Raw genomic sequence first — 22,475 nt, 5'->3', positions numbered from 1 at the left:
TCAACCTGTATTGAGCTCAAGAACCTTCCACTGACAGGGTATGGATAGGACACCTAGGTTCCCCTGCAGCCATGTCTACAGTGACTTGAAGAGTCTTGAATAACTCCTTTGATTCCAGCTAAAAAACCCTGTGCGTGGATTGATAGGCATAAAGGGCCTTCCAAAGGAACCTTGCCTAGCCAGGACTCACTCACTATTGGGCGTGTAGTCTCGAGGAAGGAAGAACACCAATGTTTCTTCTACCTATTCCCTATCAACACGGAGTCTGCCGTCACCATCATCAGCCACACACTGCTGCCAGGACCTAGTGTGTGAGCCAGAGAGAGGCCTGCATGCAATTCATGCCATAACTGGTTTCCGCATATCACCTGTCTCCGGGCTATCACCTTCACCCATACCACTAACTGTTAATGATGTGCCTCTTTTGGTTTTTATTTAATGGGCCATCTCCTTTGTTTTAAGCATTTCTGGTCTCCAAAGGATTCAGTCTCTTTGCTAAATCTTCTCTCTATTTTGGATTTTGATCTCCAAGTCATTAACTGTTAGATTCACTTTGGAGACTATATTGTGAAGGTCTTAGATTGGGTGGATTTTCCTCATCTGATTGACTCTTCTTCGTGATCATTAATTCTGTTAAAAAGTAAATCTCTGAATTCTTGCTCAGACATACCAGCTGTCTCAGGAGTTTTGGACTTCCCTATATGGGTTATTCATGTGAGAATGGCTCATGAGCAGTGGTTATGTTATTCTTAACAGACTTTTTGAAGAAAGACTAAGTCATCAAAGTCAGGAGAAGAGTCAAAATATATTGAAACAAATGGAAGGAGAAATAGAAGCATAGCAAAACTTGTGAAATGCAGGAAAAGTAGCATTAAGGAAGGAAATGTGGGGGCTGAGAGATGGCTCAGCAGTTAAGAGAACACTTGCTGTTCTTGCTGAGGCCCCAGGTTCATTCCCAGCATCCACATGGTGGCTCACAGCCATCCTTAATTTCAATTTCAGGGCATCTGGCATCCTCCTCTGGCCTCTGTTGGAATCAGGCATGAACACAGTGCACATACATGCAGCCAACACACACACACACACACACACACACACACACCTTTTTTAAAATTAGAGACAGAAGCCTATACCAATTAGTGTTTAGTTTTTTAATGCTGAAGATAGCCTAAATGTACCTCAATTAAAGAATTTAAAAACAAACAAAACAAAATAAACACAATGGACAGATAGGGGAAAATAATAGAAACTAGAGCAGAGATAACCAAAATAGGGACAAAAAGTAAGGCAGTGAAAGGTGTACTTTAAAAAGATAAAACAGTTACACCGTCACCAGCAGAATGAGACTCAGGTATAATTGGTGATGGTGAGGACATTGTAACTAATACCACAGAAATACACAGATTATTACAGGCAATTATAAACTATATCAACAAATCAGAGACTTAAGGAAATGGACGAATCTCTGGACACACATTCTACCAAAGCTGATCTAGGAGGACATAAAATAACAAGTGATGGAATTGGAGCAATAACAGTTACCTTCAAATAAAGGGCACTGGATAGCTAAACTGCTGGGGTTTTTTTTTTGTTTGTTTGTTTGTTTATTTGCTTGTTTGTTTCTTTTTTTCCAAATTTTAAAAGAATAATCCTCAAATTACTCCATAAATCTAAACACAGAAAACATTATGACATTAGGTGTCTTTCTCATTTGCTCTACCCTTAACTTGTGTGTGCACATGCAGGCCAGAGGAGAACTGTTTGGTGCCAGTCCTCGCCTTCTTCTGACACAGGGCTTCTTGACTGCTGCATACATTAGGCTAGCCTGGCGCATGAGTTTCTGAGAGTCTCCCGCCTATGTCTGCCTCCTATCCTTCCCGTGGGCACAGTGAAGTTACAGGTGTTTGTACTGCTACATCTGCCTTTTATGTAGTGTCTAGGATCAATGACAAGGATCCTAGGCTTCCATGGCAAGCACTTTAACTCACTGAGCCACCATCTCGACCTGTTGCCAGCACTGATTAACAGCATTCATTGCCTTGTTACCAAAATGTGACAAGGGTACAATAAACTACAGCACAGAATCCCTGATGATTATATAGGAATTCTTATCAGTACACTGGCAAGTCAAAAATATTTTTTCAGCATTATGAAGTTGGTTTCACAGCCAAACATTAGGCAGAACTTGGAGAATCCTGCAGGGGAGGGAGAGAAAGGACTGTGGTGATCAAGGATGCCACAAGAACCCCCCCCCAAAATCAACTAACCTGGGCTCATAGGGGCTCGCAGAGACTGAACCGACAGCCAGGGAGCCTACATGAGTATGACCGAGGTCCTCTGCATATATGTTATGGTTCTGTGCCTTGGTCTTCTTGTGAAACTCCTAAACAAGGGGAGCAGAGGCTGTGTCTGACTCTTTTGACTGTTTTTGGACCCTTTTTCTCCCACTGGGTTGCCTCATCCAGCCTGAATATGAGAGAGGTGCCTAATCTTATTGAAACTCAATATATCATGTTTGGTTGATATTCCTGGGAGGAGGGAGGAGAAACTGCAGTCAGAGTGTAATTTATGAGAGAAGAATTAAAAAAAAAAATAAAGAGGGTTTCATTATAAGGTTACAAAATTCAAGAATGATTCAGAGGGGAAAGGTGTGTGATGGAATTAGCCACCCAGGAAATGAGTATCAAGCCTGTACAAGTAGCAGGGACTATAGACCAGTGAGCGACCATTTGAATGATGTATGCTGGGCTGATCTTTAGCACAGAGACAAACAAAGCTGACTGTCATAAGAAATCAGCTTGCCAAAGTTATGACAACTTATTTTAAAATACCGTTGGTAAGGATGTGGGCAATGGCAGCTCTTGTATAGCAAACTAGTGCAGCTATTACAGAGACCCATCTGAGCTTCCTTAGAGAACAAAGGATAGATTTACCATATGGTGCAATGCTCCACTTATGTGAATGTAGTCAAAGGAAAGGGGGAAACCTTCCTGATGAGGCTAATACATGAGATCAGCCCAGGTGCTCCTATGCAGAAAGATGCACAGGTAGCAAAAATGTAGCTTTTATATAAAATGTGTTATTAAGCCACAGAGAGGAATAGCATCTTGCCTTTTGCATCAAAATGAGTGGAACCTGGGAGATTTGTGTGAAATGAGCCAAACATAGACCAGTACCATGTGTCCTTTCTCATTTGTAGGAGCTAAATTCTTCTTGGCAGTAGAAGCTAGACTACTTGAAGTTGAGGAGGGTTTGGGGGGGGTGGGGAAGGCTGCTAAAGGATGGTTGGCTTTAATCAGTGCATGCTATTTTGATGTGTAGAAGCATCACACTCAAAGCTGGGTAGTGGTGGTGCACACCTTTAATCCCAGCACTCAGGAGGCAGAAGCAGGTGGATCTCTGAGTTTGAGGCTGGCCTGGTTTACAGAGCAAGTTCCAGCACAGGCTCCACAGCAATACAGAGAAACCCTGTCTCAAAAAACAAAAACAAAGAGAAAATAAATATCACACTCCATTAATATGTATAATTCATGTTAATTCTAAAATCTGCCATGTCCTCTATGCTAGCAGAGAGTTACCTGAAACAAGATGATCCCATTTATAATGGGAAAAATAATAGGAATAAATTAAGCAAGAAAGTGAAAGTCCTCTCTACTGAAGAAGGAAAAAAGGCACTAAGGAAAGTATTTGAAGAAGGTATGAGTACATGGAAGACTCTCATCTCCTGGACTGGAAGAATTGATGTGTTAAGAATATCACGCCATCTAAAGTAATTCGCAGTTTACTTGCAGTCTTTGTCAGCCTTCTAAACACATTCTTCACCCAAAACAGAAAAGTAAACTCCAAGAACTGGCAAATTGTTGATACTCTTGCAGTTTCAGGGTGAAAAAGAATTAAAAATGGACGAAACACCCAAATGCCCACCAAACATATGAAAAGGTGCTTGGTGAGATGTGGCGCAACTTAAATGTCTACTAGCAAATGGGAGGTTGACAAAAGTGTGGTGAGCGTATGATTCCATCCCATGTTCTATAACAAAGGAAGTCTTGTGGAAAAGGTGAACCCACAGGGTGTTTCACCGCATGAAATGAGCCAATGGAGAGATGCTGTTGTATGATCTTTACCCATGTGTGGGATCTAAGAATTTCAAAATCATAGAAGCAAAACATATGTTTACCATCATCTTATTTGATGGGGAGAATTGGAGATGTCAAAGCATGCAAGCCTTATATTTTTAGATGAACAATTTCTGCATGTGTTAAATTAATTTGGATGTAATAATCAGTAAATGATGTATGGGCATATCAAGTCATCACACACAGGAAAGAGTTAATGAAATAAATAAAGGAGGCAACTTAAGTCAGAGGAGAGAGAAGCAAGGTTGGGCGGAGTCTTTATCCTTGTTCTTAGGGCCAGATGGGCAGCAGCTACTGAGGCGTATGGATGTACAAACCCGTACAAACCCTACAAATATACATGCCCCAAGAGACACACAACTTTTGTTTAGGACTCTTCCTCATCTTCTAATGATGAGATTTGGCACAGAGAGCAGTCACGCAATGCTATTTGTCTGTGTTTCTTGTTCTATTCACTCACTGGCAATTGTTTTCTTTAATATTCAGAACTTCAAAGTCCTCTGTCATTGGGTAGTCTCTCTCCCTTAGAGCACCCTGAATTTGAAGAAAACATTCCTCAGGTACTGTTTATTATTCAGTTTTATAGAATTAAAATTATATTTACATGAAACAATTGCATATTCTGATGACAGGATGCTACAGCATCATTTTCTTGTTTTACAATTATGTATACGTACTAATGATATGTGTCTGTATTTTGTGTTTTAGATTGCAAACAGAGAGACGTTCATGGAAAGCAGTAGCTTCAAGCACAAGCTAAAAAACTCAGAACACACAGGTCGTTAATTAATTCATTTTTTTTTAACAGAAAGAAAGTGAAATTAACCTGGGCCATTTTTCGGATTGTACATGATTACAATCACTTGCACACGTTCCTCTCGTATGTGTTTTTAAAAGTGCTGGTGTCCCTTGATTTTGTGATCTAATTCCTCTCCTTTATCTTCAGGTCCCAACATTTTCTCCTCTGCTCAATCCTTTCTACCAATCAGGATTTACCCTGAAATTTCTGATTGGGTAATTGAAGTTTTCAATTCTAATTTCCTGTCAGCTTGAATTTTCTGAATTTTCTTCAGGATTCCTATCTTTTTTTTTTTTTTTTTTTTGTAGTCACTTTTTAAATTCTTAGCTGTCTTCATCATTTCACTCAGCACACGCTTGCATTTTCTTGAGTTCCAAGCGGGAGTTTTCTCCTTTTCTCTTTTAAGTTCATCCATATGCGGTTGGTCTCCTTAATCTCCTTGGATTCTTTGGTCATGTTGCTGTTATTTTTTTTTTTTAAGTGCCATATCATTGGGTTCATCTAAGTAATTTTCCTTGGCAAAGATTCCAATAGTTCTGGGAAGAGTCATGCCCTGGCCTCTCATGGTTTGTATTTTGTGATGTGACCTGGGCCCATGAACCAATTTCACTGGTTGTACACCTGAGCAGCCTCTGTTGAGTGGAAGGTTTTGCAATTGTCTAAGACTGGTTGTCTTCAGATGTGGTGTGAAGAGCTTGTAGGTCAATCCTTTCAGTGTTTGGCCTTGACTTTTGGCAGGATAGATTGGGTTGATTCCAATTCACTGGTAACCAAAGAGCAGGCAACTGTGGCTCCCAGTTGGGATAGAAAGGATATGGTATGAGGTGTCAGATCTGGGGCTGCCATACTGATAGAATAAGTAAGTGGCTCTTCCTGCTGAGTCAGGGTGATGTGCCTGGCTGTTGTGAAGGTGGGTGCTACTAATGCTCAGCTTGGGAGTGTTGGCGTGTTATTAGGACGCACTTGAGGGACTCACCTTGTGGATTCACTCCTATGCTACTCCAGATGGTCCTGGGGTGTGGGTGGGGTCTGAGACACTTGCCCGCCAAGCTTTTCCTCCTGTGAGAGGTGGTCTGGCAGAGTCCCGCTGGTTTATATCCCTGTGGAATTCTGGATGGGCCAGGCAGAGTTGTGTGGGGCCTACCATGTTTTCTTTAGTTAATTCATTTGTTGATGAACACATGGGTTCATTTCATAACTTGATTATTTTGAAATGATGCCTTAGCCAGGTATCTTGGTAGTATGCAGACTTAGAATCCTTTGGATATAGGCCTGGGAATGATATAGCTGTGTTGTAGTTCTGTTATTAGAGTTTTGAGGACTCTTCATATTGGTGTTCATAGTGATTGCACTAAATGCATTCCTAACAACACCAGACAGTAACAACACTCCATCCTTGCAGTATCTATTATTGAACTGATGACTGAGATGAGATAGAATTTCAATATGTTTTTTATTTGCATTTCTCTAATGACTAAAAGCTGACACATGGGGTTTTTTTTTCTTCACATTTACTGACCATTTATGCTTATTTTTTTGAAAAACATCTGCCCAATTCTTTTGTTAATTTATTAACTGGATTATTTGTGTATGTTTTTGAGTTCTTTATTTTTTCTAAACACTTGCCCCTGTTGGATATGTAGCTAGAAATGGTATTCTCTCGTTTTGTAGGCTGTCTCTTCATTTTTTAAATTGTTCCCTTTGCTATGAAGAAGCTTTCAAATTTTATACGATCTCATTATTTAATTCTTACTGTGATTTTGTAGGCAACTGAAGTCCTATTAGAAAGTTCTTCCCTATATCTAGGCCTTGAGGTACTCCCCCCCCCCCCCTGTGTTTTTCCCCAGCAGTTTTGGAGTTTCAGATTTTATAGTGACATCTTTCATACAATTAAAGCTGACTTTTGTAAAGAGTGAAAATTAAGCATCTGGTTTCACCCTTTTATATGTGTGCCCATACATGCCACGCCCTCCCCCCCCCCGTGCCATTTGTTGAAGAGGTACTAAAAGCCATCTACAGATTCAATGAAGTCTCCATCACACTTTCAGTGATAGTTGCCATATAGAAGTGTGTGTGTGTGTGTGTGTGTGTGTGTGTGTGTGTGTGTGTACCTTAAAATTAATAAGGATTCACAAAAGACCTAAATCACCAAAGCATCCCAAACAGAAGGAACAAAGCTGAAGGTACCATGGTACCTGACTTCACACAATTCCTCACATTCACAAGAACAATATGGTACTGACACAAAAACACAGCTCAATGAAAGGAATGGGAGATTCACAAATAAAGTCACAGCTACAGTCGTCTGGGGAAATACATTTGCTGTCTGCTGTTGAGGCTTTTTTAGAACACTATGTTTAGCAAGTCTGTCTGTACCTTGTGAAGCAGAAAATCCCTTAATGTGTCTGAGCTCATCTAAGAGATGTCTGTGGCCGAGTCCTCCTTCAGGCATCAGTGGACGCCAGTGTTTTGATGGTAGGTGTTGCTTGGTCTCCCTGCCCAATAACAAGCAATTAGTAATGAGAAGGAAATCAGGTTCACTTGTGTTGTGTCAAAGTTAAGTATTAATTGGCAAATAGAAGTCTTCAACTAGTGATAGTGCAATACATAAACGGCTGCCCCAAATGGGACATCTACAATACAATTTCTATACCCAAGACTCAGGGGACACTACAGAAGTGGAGGTAGAAATGTTTTAAGAGTCTGGGGACCAGGACTAACACTGTGTGACAGTTTCTTCTAGACAGGACTGTTATGAGTAGTTTTTCCGCCAGCCTGGTCCCAGAACTGTGCCAGCCCCAAATAACATGCAGAGACACTGTATTGATATAAAGCTGTTAGCTTGTTATAGTTTCTTATTGGCTAGCTCTGTCTTAAATATTAACCCACTTCTATTAATCTAAGTATTTCCACGTGGTTTCATCTTACTGGAGAAAGGGGCCAGCATCAGTCTCTACATGCTGACTCCTCCCTACTACTTCCTTGAATCCTCCTTGTCTCCTAGTCCCACCTATCTTGCTTTCCTATTGGCCAACAGTGCTTTATTCATTATTCATTAACCAATAAGAGAAACATATTTACAGAATGACATCTCCCATCACAGGACAGGGATGTTGCTCCCATGAACTTGTGACAACATGGCTGCCTGCACAAAGACCTGCAAAGACCACACCAGTTGGCACACCATCATAGATGCAGGACAACCTCATAAGGCACACCATCATAGATGCAGGAAAACCTCACAAGGCACACCCTAGATGAAGAGCTACCAGAAGCCAATGACTGCTGAAGGGAAGGAAATAATGTTTTTTCCTTCAGGGCTGAGACCCTAATCCCAAGGAATCAGCCCTAAATGAGTGAAAATAAGTGCAATACTAATACGACTCAGTTAGAATGTGTGTTTGTTTGTGTGTGTGTTGTGTATATGTGTGTGTGTGGTATGTATGTGTGTGTGTGCTTATGTGTGTGTTTGTTTGTGTGTGTGGTATGTGTGTGTGTGGTTTGACATGTATGTGTGTGTGTGTGTGTGGTATGTATATGTATTGTGTGAGTTTGTGTGTGTGGGATGTATATGTGTGTGTGTGTTTGTGTGTGTGTGTGTATGTTGTAAGTGTAAGAGGGGGTAGCTTGGGGGACACACAAAGATTTGGGTGGGGAAAGGGTTGTAAAAAGACCCAAATCAACATAGAACAATGCAGATACAGTGGGCACATATGTGAGATGCTCAAAGAAAAGAGCACAAGATGCTTTGGCAACAAAAGAAATGTGCACACAAGAATTTCACTATACTGTTCCTTATGTTTAGAGGTACTAGATGGAGGTATTGCTGCCCCAAAGCAATCAAGATTAGAAGATGCTCCAGAATCCCCCGCTCTGACAGGTAACTCCATGCACCCAGCTGGCAGCTGAGGAGGGATGATTGATGTGTGTGTTCTTAAGGTACCATTGTGCATTACAAGAGCTACATTCTAAGATCACCAGGGCTACTGCAGCCTACATGGTAAGCATTTTGCTCTTTACGAGAGGAAAAAATTGTTACACAAATTTAGATAAAAGCAAGCAGCCTCCTCTTCTAGCATTTTGATGTCTGCACTGCAGCTCTTCTTTAAGATCTGCAGGTTCTGAAATCAGAGGCTTCTGCTTAGCCAGTTGTTATTATATTTGTGTGCATACGTAATTAATAATCAAAGAGAGTGATCTGGCATTTGTATGTGAGCTTTGCCACCTTTCTGGGTGAATAGTACTACATATTTAAATGAAGGACTCCCAAAAGACAGAGAAGCCCAGAGGCATGAGAAGGTTTTAATTTGATATAACCTACATTCTATTCCTGGAGCTGCTGGTGTAGACTTGCAGAAGTCATGGGGTGTCCATGTTTTGTGTGAATCCTAGAAATACCTACTATTTTTTTTTTTTTTTTTTTGGTAAGGAATGAATGAGTTGGTAAGTACAAACCCTTAATAGAGGTCTATTATATGCTTAGATAGTCTGGTCCCCAGGAATTCTGTCAGGTCATCCCCCTTGATGTAACCTGTTATAGCCTATGATATTTATTTATGTACACACAAGTGCATGTTATAGTGTACGCGTGAAGGTTACAGGACAACTTCCTGGTGTCAGTTTTCTTATACCATATGTGCTCCAAGGATTGAACTCTGGCCATCGGGCAGGGTGGCGATGCGCCCTCACCCCCTGAGCCATTTCACTGTTGTGTGTTCTTTACAACACCCTGTGATACCCAAGCCTTGCTCTCAGATACAGTGTCAATTGATCTTATTTAAGGTGCCAAGAAGGTTTGGATGGAATGAATACTTGATAGAGGATGGAATTTGGCGTGGGTGGGTGGGTAGGGTGTGTATGGTTTATATTTGTGCCTCTGGCAAGTTGTTCTGTCCTCTGGCCAGCAGATAGACCAAGTATGCCTACTTTAACATGTTTTTGTTACCTTTAACATTTTATTTTTGTTTATCAGATACTTCTACTCCATCCCAAGAAGATGTGTCAGAAAATGCAAATAGTTCTGCTTTTAAAACAGCCTTTGAAAACTTCACTAGAGAGCTGAAGAGAAAATTTGAGGTATCAGTCCACTAAAGCAGGAAATGTGGAATGAGCCAGGGAAACACTGCATGACCGCCTCGATACATGTAATATGTACGAAAGTTGAATGAGGAAGCAGAGGTTACCAGGGGCCAGGGGTGGGGGGTGGGGGTGGCAGGTACTGGTCATCAGGCACAAACAGACTGAGCCATCTCTCCGGTTCCATGTTTTCAATTTGTCAACTCTCTCTGTCAATAAAGTTGGGCAAAAAAGGCAACAGACAGAAAACACAGCTTGCTCTGAATTTAAAGTGCCAAGTCCCTTTAACTTTTCAGGAGTACAGTGTCCATGTACGGAGGTCTCCTGAGTGTGAGGCAGGGGCAGTCATCTTGGCTGTGGCCACTGATTTTTATCATCATTTTCCAAGCTGTAGTTTGTATTGATAAGCCTACTCTCTCTCCGTTCCCTCCAGTGGGACCAAATGTTCTTGGCTTGGTTTCACTGGTGGCATTTTTCAGAAGGCAGTGATTTGGGCCACGGTGACAGACGGAACCATGTGTGGGAAAGCAGACACTGAGACGCAGTGGGAGGGGGATGTGGAGGGTGTCTGTTTAGTAACAGCACATGTTTGAGACCCTGGGCATGCAAGCCACCTCAGCCTTGTCTGTGAAATGCCCATCACAGCAATTTCAGGCTTCTCTGACTTTGTCTTTTTATTTGAAAGTGTCCAATGGCTTCTGTATCAGCACATCGGAGAACCATCTATCTAACTCAGGAGACCTCCAGAACCCTGCTGTCTGCAATAAGCCAATGTATAATGGGCACATCAATAGTATGAATATAGCATTGTGTGTGTGTGTGTGTGTGTGTGTATGCATATATATGTATATATATTATAAATACATTGTATCAATAGTATGAATATAGGTTTCCCCAGTTTCTCTTGTTCATGATCATACCAAATCCGAGGTAATGCCGAAATGTACACAAGATGATGCCTTCCTGAAGTCTCTCGGCCGGAATGTTTTCCTTGAGCATCATTGTGTGCTGCTGGTAACTTTCTAATATGGTAAGCACTCAACTTATGTGCCATGTTTACCCCAAATAAATGTGTGTGGTTTTTTTGTTTTGTTTTGTTTGTTTGTTTGTTTGTTTTTTGGTGTGTGTGTTACGGCTTTAGCTCAAGCAGAAAGAGAGTCCACTTTCTTCAGAGAAGACAAAGGAAGTGCCAGGCTGCCTAAAGAGATTTTGGAACCAGATAAACACATGCAGGTAAATACTGGATGGAAAAGCAGAGGCATGGGCTTGAAGCAACATTTATCTGGTGACCACTGTGTGTGTATGTGTGTATGTGTCTGTCTGTCTGCCTGCCTGCCTGCCTGCCTGCCTGTCTATCTGCCTGTGTGTTCGCATGTGTTTGCATGAGCTCGAGTGGCTGGGAGTAAGCTCAAAGAGATACAGTGTGAGGGGATGTGAGGCTTCCTGTGTATTTTAACCTTTATGGTGTCGTCTTCTCCATCTACAAGATGAGAGCTGGAACTCAGCATTCCCCTTCAACCTCTTTATGATCTACCTGTGAACAATTCTAAAACATGTTTCTTAAAAAAAAAAAAAGAAGAAGATAATTTACTTGTAAAGACAGGACAGGCCCGGGGAGCCACGGAAAAACAGACTAGGTGAAAGGTGGTATGTCCATGCCACCGACTGTCATCTATCTTTGGGAAGAAATTGGTGCTTTTAGTTAATTACACCACTTTCTCCCTTCCACCTCCACCCTCTAGCCCCTCCCTCCAACTCCTTCCATGCCGCCCTGCCCCTCTCTCAAACTGTAAACATTGCATGCTTCACTGAAATAAGAGGTACCTTCGAGGGATAAGTAGAAATTTACAGAGAGAGACAGAAAACACCAGAGAGGCTGAGGGAGAGGACTGTTACTATTTAATTGGCGCACGTTTGGCGCACGTTTTATGTTTCTCAAGACGAGGAAACTTTGTAAATGTGTAATGGCGAGGCTACAGAGCACTGTGAATGAGCATTGTGAATTGCCCTCTTAACCACGTGAATGAGCCTAGCATTGTGAATTGCCCTCTTAAACACGCTTAGAAGGGTGAATGCGATCCTCTGCTGTGTGATTAGAAGATAGAATACATACAACAAACACCCTTACGACAGAGGAGTGAAGTAGGAAAGGGAAGTGAGTGATGGGTTTGTGTGCCTGGGGTCAGTTTAGGACAACTGCTAGGGAAGGACTTTTTGGATGAGATCTTGGAAGCAAAGATTTGAATGTCATGGGGAAGGAGAATTTAGACATTGTTCCATATTGGAGAGAATGGCTTGCAATGGGATCGGGGAGGGGGGATTAAAATGCATCATTTGAGTAAGAAGTTACAACTTTTTTCAAGTTCTTATGTACATGCAATGGCCAGACACAGCCATGGAGGGCTCTGGATTTGTGGAGTTCCTGTTGTGTTTTAAGGGCCTTACTGTCAACCCCATATCCACTTAGCTAACCCATGCTGAACAATAATGCCAGATGCTCACTCCATGCTCAGCATGAGAGCCAGCTGTGAGGGCCAGCTGTGAGGGCCAGCTGTGAGGGCCAGCTGTGAGGGCCAGCTGTGAGGGAGCTTTCTAATTATTAACAGATACCTGAGGTAGCCAGGCATGGCGGCCATGCTCATAATCCCACTACAACAGAGGCTGAGGCAGGAGAGTTGCTATGACTTTTGGCCAGTCTGGGATATGTAATGCATTTTAGATCAGTCTGAGATTGTAGAGTGAGACCCTGTTGCAATGAAACTAGGTACCATGTGAATGTGCACGCACATATTTTGACTCATGGTTTTGGAGGTTTAGTTTGTGATCAACTGGCCCTTGCTCTGGGCTTTGTGGTGGAGGAAGGGATCATGGAGGAATGGGTAGTAGAGAAAACTGCTCAACGGAGAGCCAGGAAAGAAAATTAAGAGCCCCACATCTCAGAGACACCTTTGGGGCATGCTTATAGTAATTCCAAGTAGGTTCTAAATCTGTCACTTTCTAATGCTACTACCCTGGGGCAAAGATTTTTAATATTTTGCATCCAAATGAGCAGAAAGCCACAGGGGCTCTGTTTATATGGAACATCAGGCCTGAAGGAAAACAGACAACGTGCCTGCAGACGAGCCATTTATATGGTGGTTAGACACAGAATGTGGACTGTTGGAAAATTTTGAAACTTAAAGCACAGAGGCAGGAAAGGGGTATGTGGATCTCCCGACCACAGCTCTCACAGCAGTACAGTGTTAGACAGAGGAAAGCGAGCATAAGGTAGAAGGAGAGGGGACATTCGGTCACCTTTCCCGGGGCCATCTGTCCTGCATTATGAAGCTAGTGATGACATGTGGTTCCTTCTGGGCTGCTGCCAGGGGCTAGGTGAGAGTTCACAGGTCTCTGGGATCACTGGGCAGAGATCCAAGGATGCTTATATGTTTTTAAGGCAAGACTGTCTGGTGAATGAGTTCTCTTGGGAACATCTGGTCACATCCAATTGGTCCCATTGAAGTCTGTTGCTTCGTGTTTGGCAGACTCAACAAGCTGGAGAGGTTTCACAGTTCTGTTCTTCAGGAGCTGAGCGACTTGGAGAAGGATCTTCAGGCTCTCAAATGCCTTGAAGAGGATGCTCTGGCAAGTTCCTTGTTTGTCCTGTCTCTGGGAATAAAGAGGAACTTTTCTAGGAAAAAGGAAGCAAGGGGTGTTTGGTCAAAATCTTTGTTCCTTTTCAGGAATTTTGGGAGAAACAGTCATCTGACTTGCAAACGCTGAGGTACTTTAAAAACTATTCTTTCTAGAAGCATCTTTTTGTTATTGTTTGTTTGGTAGGGTTTCTATATGGAGCCCTGGATATCCTGGAACTCACTATGTATTCTAAGCTGGCCTCAAACTCACAGAGATCTGCCACCTCTGTCCCCTGTGCATGGGATTAAAAGTGTGTGCCATCACATCTGGATCACTGACATTTCAAAAGCGTAACATTTTTATTATTATATGTGTGTTACGATGAAGGTCTTAGCGTGTATGCCACCACACACATTTAGAAGTTAGGGGATGATTTTGTGGGGCCAGGTTTCCCTCCTTTAAATGTCACCCTTATCTACTGGGCCATCTTACGGCCAAAATGACATTTTCGTGTACATATAGAAGACACTTCGCTCATATTTACTCTTGTCACTTCCTCTTGTCCTCATCCTGTTCTTGGTGGTCCCCTCCTTCTCAGGAACTAGTTTCCTTTCCTCCGGCAGTGGCCACCCCTGCCTCTCCCTATCTTGTTCCTGCTTTTGAGTCCCTGAGCTGCTAGGAGACACCACTCTGTGGGGGTGTGGTTGCGAAAATGTGAAAAGCAACTACTGTGTTAATGCTACCTCCATCACTATCAGAGTTTTGGCTTCACAGGACCCCTGCCTCCATATCAGCCCACACTTTGAGAGCAGCTGAAGAATGCAGCTCCGCTTTAAGCCCTCAGAGAAGCCTTCTAAAACACAAAAGGCTCGTTTATTTCAATTATCCCCTACCCCCCGGTTTAAGCAACCCACTCTCCAGTTAGCATCATTAGGTAGTAATTACTGTTTACATTTATCTCCTTCTCACTCAGGCCCTTGGGGAATTTAGCATGTCTTAGGGAACAGCTCTCTCTTCTGAATGTGCATCTTTAAACTTTTGATTTTATTCTTTTCTTTCTAAGGCACGAAAACAAACAGACTGCCCCCTGGCTTGCAAGTGGTAGATAAGCATGCTGCTCTGGGCTTGAGTGTTCAAAGTTTAGCATCCCTGCAAGAGGTTAGGTAGCTCAGTCCTGGAGATACCCTTTAGGTCCTTTCGACCTCTAGTCTATAGCTTCAAGGAGTTAAGGAATCCCGGAGCTTTGAATGGCGGTTGTAGAATGTCTCTTGTGTGTGGGCTAGTGGTATAGACAGTGGCTATTCCTAACATAGACCCAAATAGAAATATAAACGAAGCCAGGCTGGTCTACAGAGCGAATTCCAGGACAGGCTCCAAAATTCCACAGAGAAACCCTGTCTGGAAAAAACAAATACAAGAAAAAAAAAAATGAAAATAACTGGGTTACCACAAACCCTCCTCAGGCATTGTCTTGTATCCACAGAATAACCCTGTGATACATACGTAGATATACATTCTTAATTTTAACACGCTTAACATGAATGTAATAAGTGGTGGATCAATTTCTTCTTCTAGATTTAACTCAACTCAATCTTCATAAGGAAAGCCAAAGCCTGGCTTTATGACTGCACCCTCAGGTAGGTAGAGAAATTGACATTGTTGGGTCCTTGTGAGTTAAGCACGGAAAAGCCTGGATGCTTTATACTTCCTTTCTGCTCTGAGCTTCCTCCAACCCTTTGATTAGGCCTTTGGGTCAGTCATTCAGTCTGTATAGTTGAGTGCCTGCCCCATCTATCAAACATTGCACTAAATATGGAGGTACAGTAGCTGATCAGCATGCATACACATTCCTACCATATCAAAACCAGGGAGATGACTCAGTAGATAAAGGCATTTGCAAGCGAGCCCAAAAACCTGAGTTCAGTTTTTGGAGCCCACATGGTAGAAGAAAAGTTGTTTTTTTATCTTCTCACACATAACACACACACACACACACACACACACACACACACAGAAAATAAACATAAAATTATAACAATGACAACATGGGACTAGAGAGATGACTCAGTGGTGAACAGTTCTGGCTGCTCTTCAAAAGGATCTAGGTTCAATTCCCAACACCCACAGGGAGGCTGCAACTAGCTGTATCCTCCAATATCAGGATGGGCACCTTGGGCACTGCACACATGTGGTGTGCAGACATACATGCAAGCAAAACACTGTGCATAAAAATATATATATATAGTAAGTTCATCAACAAAATAATAGCCATGGTTGGGTAAGTACATTGAATTTGGTAAGTCACAGCATATGGAGTATATTCATTTATAGCTTATTGATTCTGTATGCTGCGAATGTGTTGCTTTTATTGGTTGATAAATGAAGCTGTTTTGACTAATGGCCAGGCAAAATATAGTTAGGCAGGAAATCCAAACAGAGTTATGGAGAGAAAGAAGGTGGAGTCAGAGAGATGCCATGTACCCACTAAAGGAGTAATGCCAGAGCATCATCAGTAAGCCATATCCATATGACAATACATAGATTAATAGAAATGGGTTAATTTATAAGAGAGAGAGCTAGCCAGTAGTATGTCTGAGCCATTGGCCAAACAGTTGTAGTTGATAGTAAGCCTCACAGTGTTATTTCACAAGAGGCTGCAGGGACTAATAGGAGGGACAGAAAATTTCCAGCTACAGCTTATTTTTGCCAAAGCATGCTGATTGGTTCTCCACCTGGTTTCCATTCTCTCTGCTTTCTTACTAACAGTTAAGTGTAGAACTGAAGGGCTGTGTTTAAGATTGTGACTTCCCAGAGTGTTGGAGTCACATCTGTGACTCCAAAAAAAGGAGAGTGAGGTATTTTGTTGACTGTGAGTTTTAAGGGCCCAAGAGGTGTGATGGTTGCTCCTTGACTAATCACTTACCTTTCTCCATTTCCAGCAGATGCAATAGCCTGAGGCGGGAGATGGAGTCTGTGATGCATTGGCCCAAGAGCTGTTCTTCAGAACTATACTCATCAGCAAACAGCCCTTAGCAGCTGCTGAGCAAGGGCGGTATGATAGGAAGGGATAGGGCGGGCTCACAGCTTGTATCATAGTATTCATTTGTTCAGAGAAACTAAGCTTCCTATTCAAACTGGGTCCAGTCATACAAAAGTCCAAGATGTTCAGCCATTTCAAGTGGCTTACTTTTCATATCATTTAAAGAGAGTAAACTTTATTTCAATTTTAGAAATGCTTTCAAGTTTTGTGGAAAGCAGAACTTCAGCCGTGTCTGCATAGAGATTATTTCCTACAGTCCTTTAAAGGAAAAATAACCCAAAACAGAATGGGATGAAAACAGTTTGAGATGAAATTATAAGGAGGACATGTTTGCTCTTCAGAGATATCTACTTCTCCAGCTCTCTGCCCCAAAGCACATGCTCAGCAGAGGAGACATATTCCTCCTAAAATCACCAGTAAGCCTCCACTGAAGTGTGTCTGCAGAGGTCTTCATGCACAGTGGGGTGCCTGAATTTATTTTAGAGAAGTTAAACAAAGCCCATGTCATTTAAGGCCACTCACAAAGGCAGATGGTTAATGGCTGGATCAGTAGACGTTGCGCATTGAGCATAATGTTCTTGATATAACTCAGTGAGTTATGTTATAGGCTGCATAATAATTTGTAGTTTTTTCCTAATACAAACATATGTAAGCCTAATTGAATTGTGTTTTTTCTTCCTTAATGAAAGTGTGCTTTAGTGCATTGCCATAAGCTTTTGCTTATAAGAGAAGAGCACATATATTTAAACTAAATAGATTATCTATCTGTCTGTCTGTCTGTCTGTCTGTCTGTCCGTCCATCCATCCATCCATCTATCCATCCATCCATCCATCTATTTTTACAACCTGGCTACAGTTTCCCCTCCCTCCTAGTCTCCCAGTCCCTCCCCCACAACCTTCTCTCTATCCCTACCGGTCCACTCCCCCCCCCCTTTTCTGTTCAGGAAAGGGCAGGTCTCCCATAAGTATCAACAAAACATGGCATATCAAGTTGCATTAAGACTATGAACCTCCCCATGTATTAAGGCTGGGCAAGTTGACCCAGTATGAGGAGAAGGGTCCCAAAATCTAGTAAAAGAGTGAGAGACAGCCCCTGTTCCCACTGTTAGGAGTCCCACAGAGGACCAAGCTACACAACTGTCATACATACACAGAGAGCCTAGGTCAGTCCCGTGAAAGCTCTCTGGTTGTTCAGTCTCTGTGAGCCCCTATGAGCCCAGGTTAGTTGATTCTGTGCGTTTTCTTGTGGTGTCCTTGATCCTTCTGGCTCCTACAATCCTTTCTCCTGGTCTTCTGCAGGTTTCCCCAAGTTCCACCTAATAATGTTTGGTTGCGGATCTGCATCTGTTTCCATCAGTTGCTGGATGAAGCCTCTCTGATGACAATTGGGCTAGGCACCATCTATGTGTATTGTAGAATATTGTTAGGCATCGTTACACTGACATTTCCTCCCTCTAGTTGTGTTTGATTCTATCTTAGGTTTCCAGATCATCCAACCTGTGGGTCCTGATACTCCAGGTAGCGTCATGGGTGGGCTCACTCTCCTGGCATGGATTTTAAGCTACATAGGTCATTAGTTGACCACTTTCTCTGTCTCTAGACCACCCTTATCCCAGTACATCCCATAGGTAGGACAGGCTGTAGATGGAAGATTATGTGGCTGGGTTGGTTTCCCACTCGCTCTACTTGAAGTCTGTCCTGGCCATAGGAGATGGTCAGTTTAGACCATGTATCTGCTATTGCTAGAAGTGTTAGCTGGGGTCATCCTTGGAGTCTCCTGGGAGATTTCCTTGTGTCAGTTTTATACCTAACCTCGAAATACCTCCCTGCCCCATCCAATGGTCTCTTTAAGCACCCTCCTACCTCTCGGTCCACTTATAAAAGCTTTTCTATTTACCCTTCCTAGGGAGATCTGGGTGTTTCCTATGAACTGTCCTTGTTACTTAGTCTTTCTGGGTCTGTGGATTGTAGCATAGTTATCCTTTACTTTATAGTTAATAAAGTGAGTACTTACCGTATTTGTCTTTTTGGGTCTGGTTTACCTCACTCAGGATGATTTTTTTTCTAGTTCCATCCATTTGCCTTCAATTTTCTTGGTGTCCTTGTTTTTAAGAGATAAGTAATACTCTAGTGTGCAAAGGGACCACATTTTCTTTATCTACTCCTCAGTTGAAGGGTGTGTAGGTTGTTTCCAGGTTCTGGCTATTACAAATAGAGCTGCTATGAACACAGTTGAGCAACTGTTCTTGTGGTATAAATGAGCATCCTTTGGGTATATGCCCAAGAGTGTTATAGCTGGTTCTTGTGGTACAGACTGATTCCCAGTTTTCAGCGAATCTGCCATATGAACTTCCAAAGTGGCTGTACAAGTTTGAACTCCCACCAGCAGTGCAGGAATGTTCTTCTTGTTCCATACCCTTTCCAGCATGATGCCACTTGTGTTTTTAATCTTAGTTATTCTGACAGCTGTAAGATGGAATCTCAGAGTCATTTTGATTTGCATTTCCCTGATAGATATTGAACATCTCAAGTGCTTTTCAGCCGTTTCAAATTCTTCTGTTGAGAAGTCTCTGTTTAGATCTACACCTCATTTTTAAATTGGATCATTTGGTTTGTTGATATCTAGTTTCTTGAGTTTTTTTTTTTTTTTTTTTTAATCAGTCCTCTGTCAGATGTGGGGGTTGGTAAAGATCTTTTTCTACTCTGTAGGCTGATATTTTGTCTATTTACTACATCTTTTGCTTTACTGAAACTTTCCAGTTTCATGAGGTCTCATTTATTAAGGAGCACATATATTTTTAAGTACAGAAAATTAATGAGTGATGTGCATGTATATGCATGCGCATGCACACAATTAAAAATAAAATATTTCAAAAAAGATCAATTAATGGCTAACTGCTCTTACTTCATTTAGATTTCTGATGATACAGTATGTTGTGGGTTTCCCTGCTATTACTGATGAGCACCTAAAGAGTACATGTGACTTCCTTTAACTGAGGAACACACATGGGGCACTATTCTCTAGGAAACCCTTGAGTTTAGCTTACATGGAAGAAGCTAGATGCATAGTGATATATGACTGTACATGTAAGGGCTTATCTGTGGGGGACAAAAGGGCATCCAGGTGACTCCTTGTATATGCCACTCGCTGTCAGATGTAACTGACACTGCAAAGTCACAAGGAAAGAGGTCATTTTTACTGGGTAGTCAAGAAAGGCTTCCTAGACAAGGGGTACTATTTGAACTATATCTTTCAGGATAAGGATGGCTTTTTTAGGACAAAGAAAGAGATAAATATGGCTATATGAAGTATGGCAGACCAAAAGTTTGTTCGAGGCCATGAACTGCAAAGTATTTTCAGGAATGAAGTTTGTCTAGGCCCACACTAACCTTCATTTACCCCCATAACTGGAAGGACTGAGTATGTACATGAGAACTTTTGCTAGAGAATGATAAAGTTATCACAGTGTTTTAGGAAGACTAGGATGTATGCAGTGGAATCCAGTGGACTTGGAAGAGTTTATTGCCATCGTGAAAGCTCTAACTATAGCTTACTTAGTACAACAGCTACATTTGTATTGCTGTGAACAAAGTACGTGATAGAAATGTCAAGGTTAACTCCAGTTATTATTCAGAGGGTTCAGTTCAGGATGGTGGGGAGGGCATGGTGGAACTCTTGGGAGGGGAATGAGTGGCAGATCTTCCCTTCTCATTGCATACAAGAGAGTAGAGAATATCTAGAGATATGGGCCAGGCTCAGTCCTTCAAAGGGCCGGCACCAGTGGCTTACTTCTCTCAAGTACTTACTTCCCCCATCTCCTCAAGGTACCACAATCCCCTAAAATACTGCCACCAGACTAAAGTCAAGTGTTGAATCATGAGTCTGCGGGAACGTTTGAGACTCAAACCCATGAGAGCAATGAAAGGCGGGTGTCACATATGAGTGACAATGGTAGGTGAGAGAGTTAAAGAGCTGATTTAGAGGCCACATAGATGAAAGATGACAAAAACATGAGCTCAAGCATTGGGAAGACACATCTTGAAAAGCCAACCAGAGTCTTTCCTGAGCTTGGTTGAAGGTGCAGTGTTGCTGTTGTCAAGATGTTCTGATGAAATCAATGAGAACCAAGCAATTATACAAACAAACAGGAAAAACAGCTTTCCAAGTGCAGTGCTGGGCTGTGTGCAAGCAGCGTGGGTCTGGCTTGGCTTGGAGAGTAGCAGCATAGCTGACTGATGTGGGCAAGGATGTGACTTGAGGGGAAAGTAGACTCTTTGTCCTTCAGGGACCGCTTCACCCTGATTCTAATGGCTTTGGATGCTACTTTGGATGAATGCCTACTTCCTTTTTGACTCAGTCCTAGGGAAGAATAATGCTCTGCCCACCACAGGGGCTCCACTGCCCTCTGTGAACTCGGCTTGACTCTTCAGAGCTAATATTCCTCTCTGTCTGACCTTCCATGTTCCACAACAGCTTTTGTATTTGCTTTGTCCCCATGACCCTACTCACTGCTTGCAGCATGATGGCTCCTGGCTTTTGCACATCTGAATGTAAACCCACTAGGTCAGCATGGAGGATCCTAATGCTTCCACACCCTGCCTCTGTACCATCCCCTACCTGTGGCCAGGACGGAGGGAAGTCAGTCCTTTCCAAGGCTGGTGACACTCACAGATTCTGTGAGATTTGAGATTATAAAGGATCAGAGTGATCTGGTAGGCATGTTCTGAGTTTATTTCCTGTGCTGGCAGGACCCAAGGCCTCCTCTGCCCCCCCATTTCCTACTTCCTGTTCCCTCCTTAACTGTGCTCTCACACCCCCCACTGTTCAGACACCATGTGAACAATAGCATGGAGTTGCCAGCTGAACAAGGAGTTGACAGTAGACTGAGTGCCCCTGGCAAGGTCCTTGTGTAAGGGCTGAGACTAACTCATGACACAAAGCAGGCCCGAGGCTGATAAGGGATTACTTTTCCTCCATCATGTCTACGCTTTAGTTTTCGAAATAGCATCTCTTGCTGGAAGAACAGCACTTTATGAAATTTAGAAGTTTCCGAGCAGCAAAGTAAACAGCCAATTGATTGGATTGGCCAGTGAGCCGCTGAGGTCTTTTCTCTCTCTGCCCCAGGGGTGGGGTTATAGTCACACTATACTAGTGTGCATGGATTTTAAAAGGGTTCTAGGGATCTCTGTTCAACTTCACTTTACCCACAAAGCCACCTTCCAGGCCCAGGTTTTTGTTTTTTGACTGGAGAATTGAAACCATTCATACTTAGCATAATGGAAAGGGGTATATGATTCCCTATCATCGTATTGTCTTTGTATTGTTTGGTGTTTTTCTATTCCTTTCTTGCTTAACTGTTATCCAAGGGTGGTTCATTCTTCCCTGCAACACCATAGATGTGTTTGTCTTTCTCTTACGCTTAAAAAATAATTTCTTCAAGTGTCTTCAGTAGAGCTGGCTTAGTGATCATAAATTCCTTCAACCTATTTTTTTTAATGGAGACTTTGCTTTTCCAATTATGACTGATAGCTTTGCTGGGTATAAAAGTCTATATTGGCAGTTGTCTTTCAAAACTTACAATGCATTGTTCCAAGCGCCTCCCTGCTCCCGCATCATCCCAAGTGCTGTCCAGAGCACTGCAGCTTTCCTAGTTTCTGTTGAGAGTCTGTGGTTACTCTCATAGGCCTGCCTCTGTCACGTGAGTTGTTGCTTCTCTCTGGTCAATGTCACTATGCTATCTTGTTCTCAGCATTTAGTGAGTTAATTATGACATGAAGAGGTCTTGTCTGTTTCTGTTCTAAATGCCTT

General features: G+C 42.4%; 1 protein-coding gene across 1 annotated transcript in view; it reads left to right on the top strand.

The window, feature by feature from the left end:
• Sycp2l (synaptonemal complex protein 2 like) overlaps positions 1–13,773 on the top strand; it is a 56,608-nt gene extending 42,835 nt beyond the window's left edge. The window contains exons 22-28 of the mRNA XM_051194102.1: positions 3,568–3,696; positions 4,623–4,696; positions 4,845–4,914; positions 8,741–8,815; positions 9,908–10,017; positions 11,153–11,244; positions 13,536–13,773. Of these exons, the coding sequence (XP_051050059.1) occupies positions 3,568–3,696; positions 4,623–4,696; positions 4,845–4,914; positions 8,741–8,815; positions 9,908–10,017; positions 11,153–11,244; positions 13,536–13,773 (788 nt within the window). The remainder of the gene's footprint in view (positions 1–3,567; positions 3,697–4,622; positions 4,697–4,844; positions 4,915–8,740; positions 8,816–9,907; positions 10,018–11,152; positions 11,245–13,535) is intronic.
• Positions 13,774–22,475: the final 8,702 nt, after the last annotated feature.

The sequence above is a fragment of the Phodopus roborovskii genome, unplaced genomic scaffold (genome assembly GCF_943737965.1).
Source record: "Phodopus roborovskii unplaced genomic scaffold, PHOROB, whole genome shotgun sequence".
NCBI lineage: Eukaryota > Metazoa > Chordata > Mammalia > Rodentia > Cricetidae > Phodopus > Phodopus roborovskii.
This window is presented reverse-complemented; position numbering and strand designations above follow the sequence as displayed.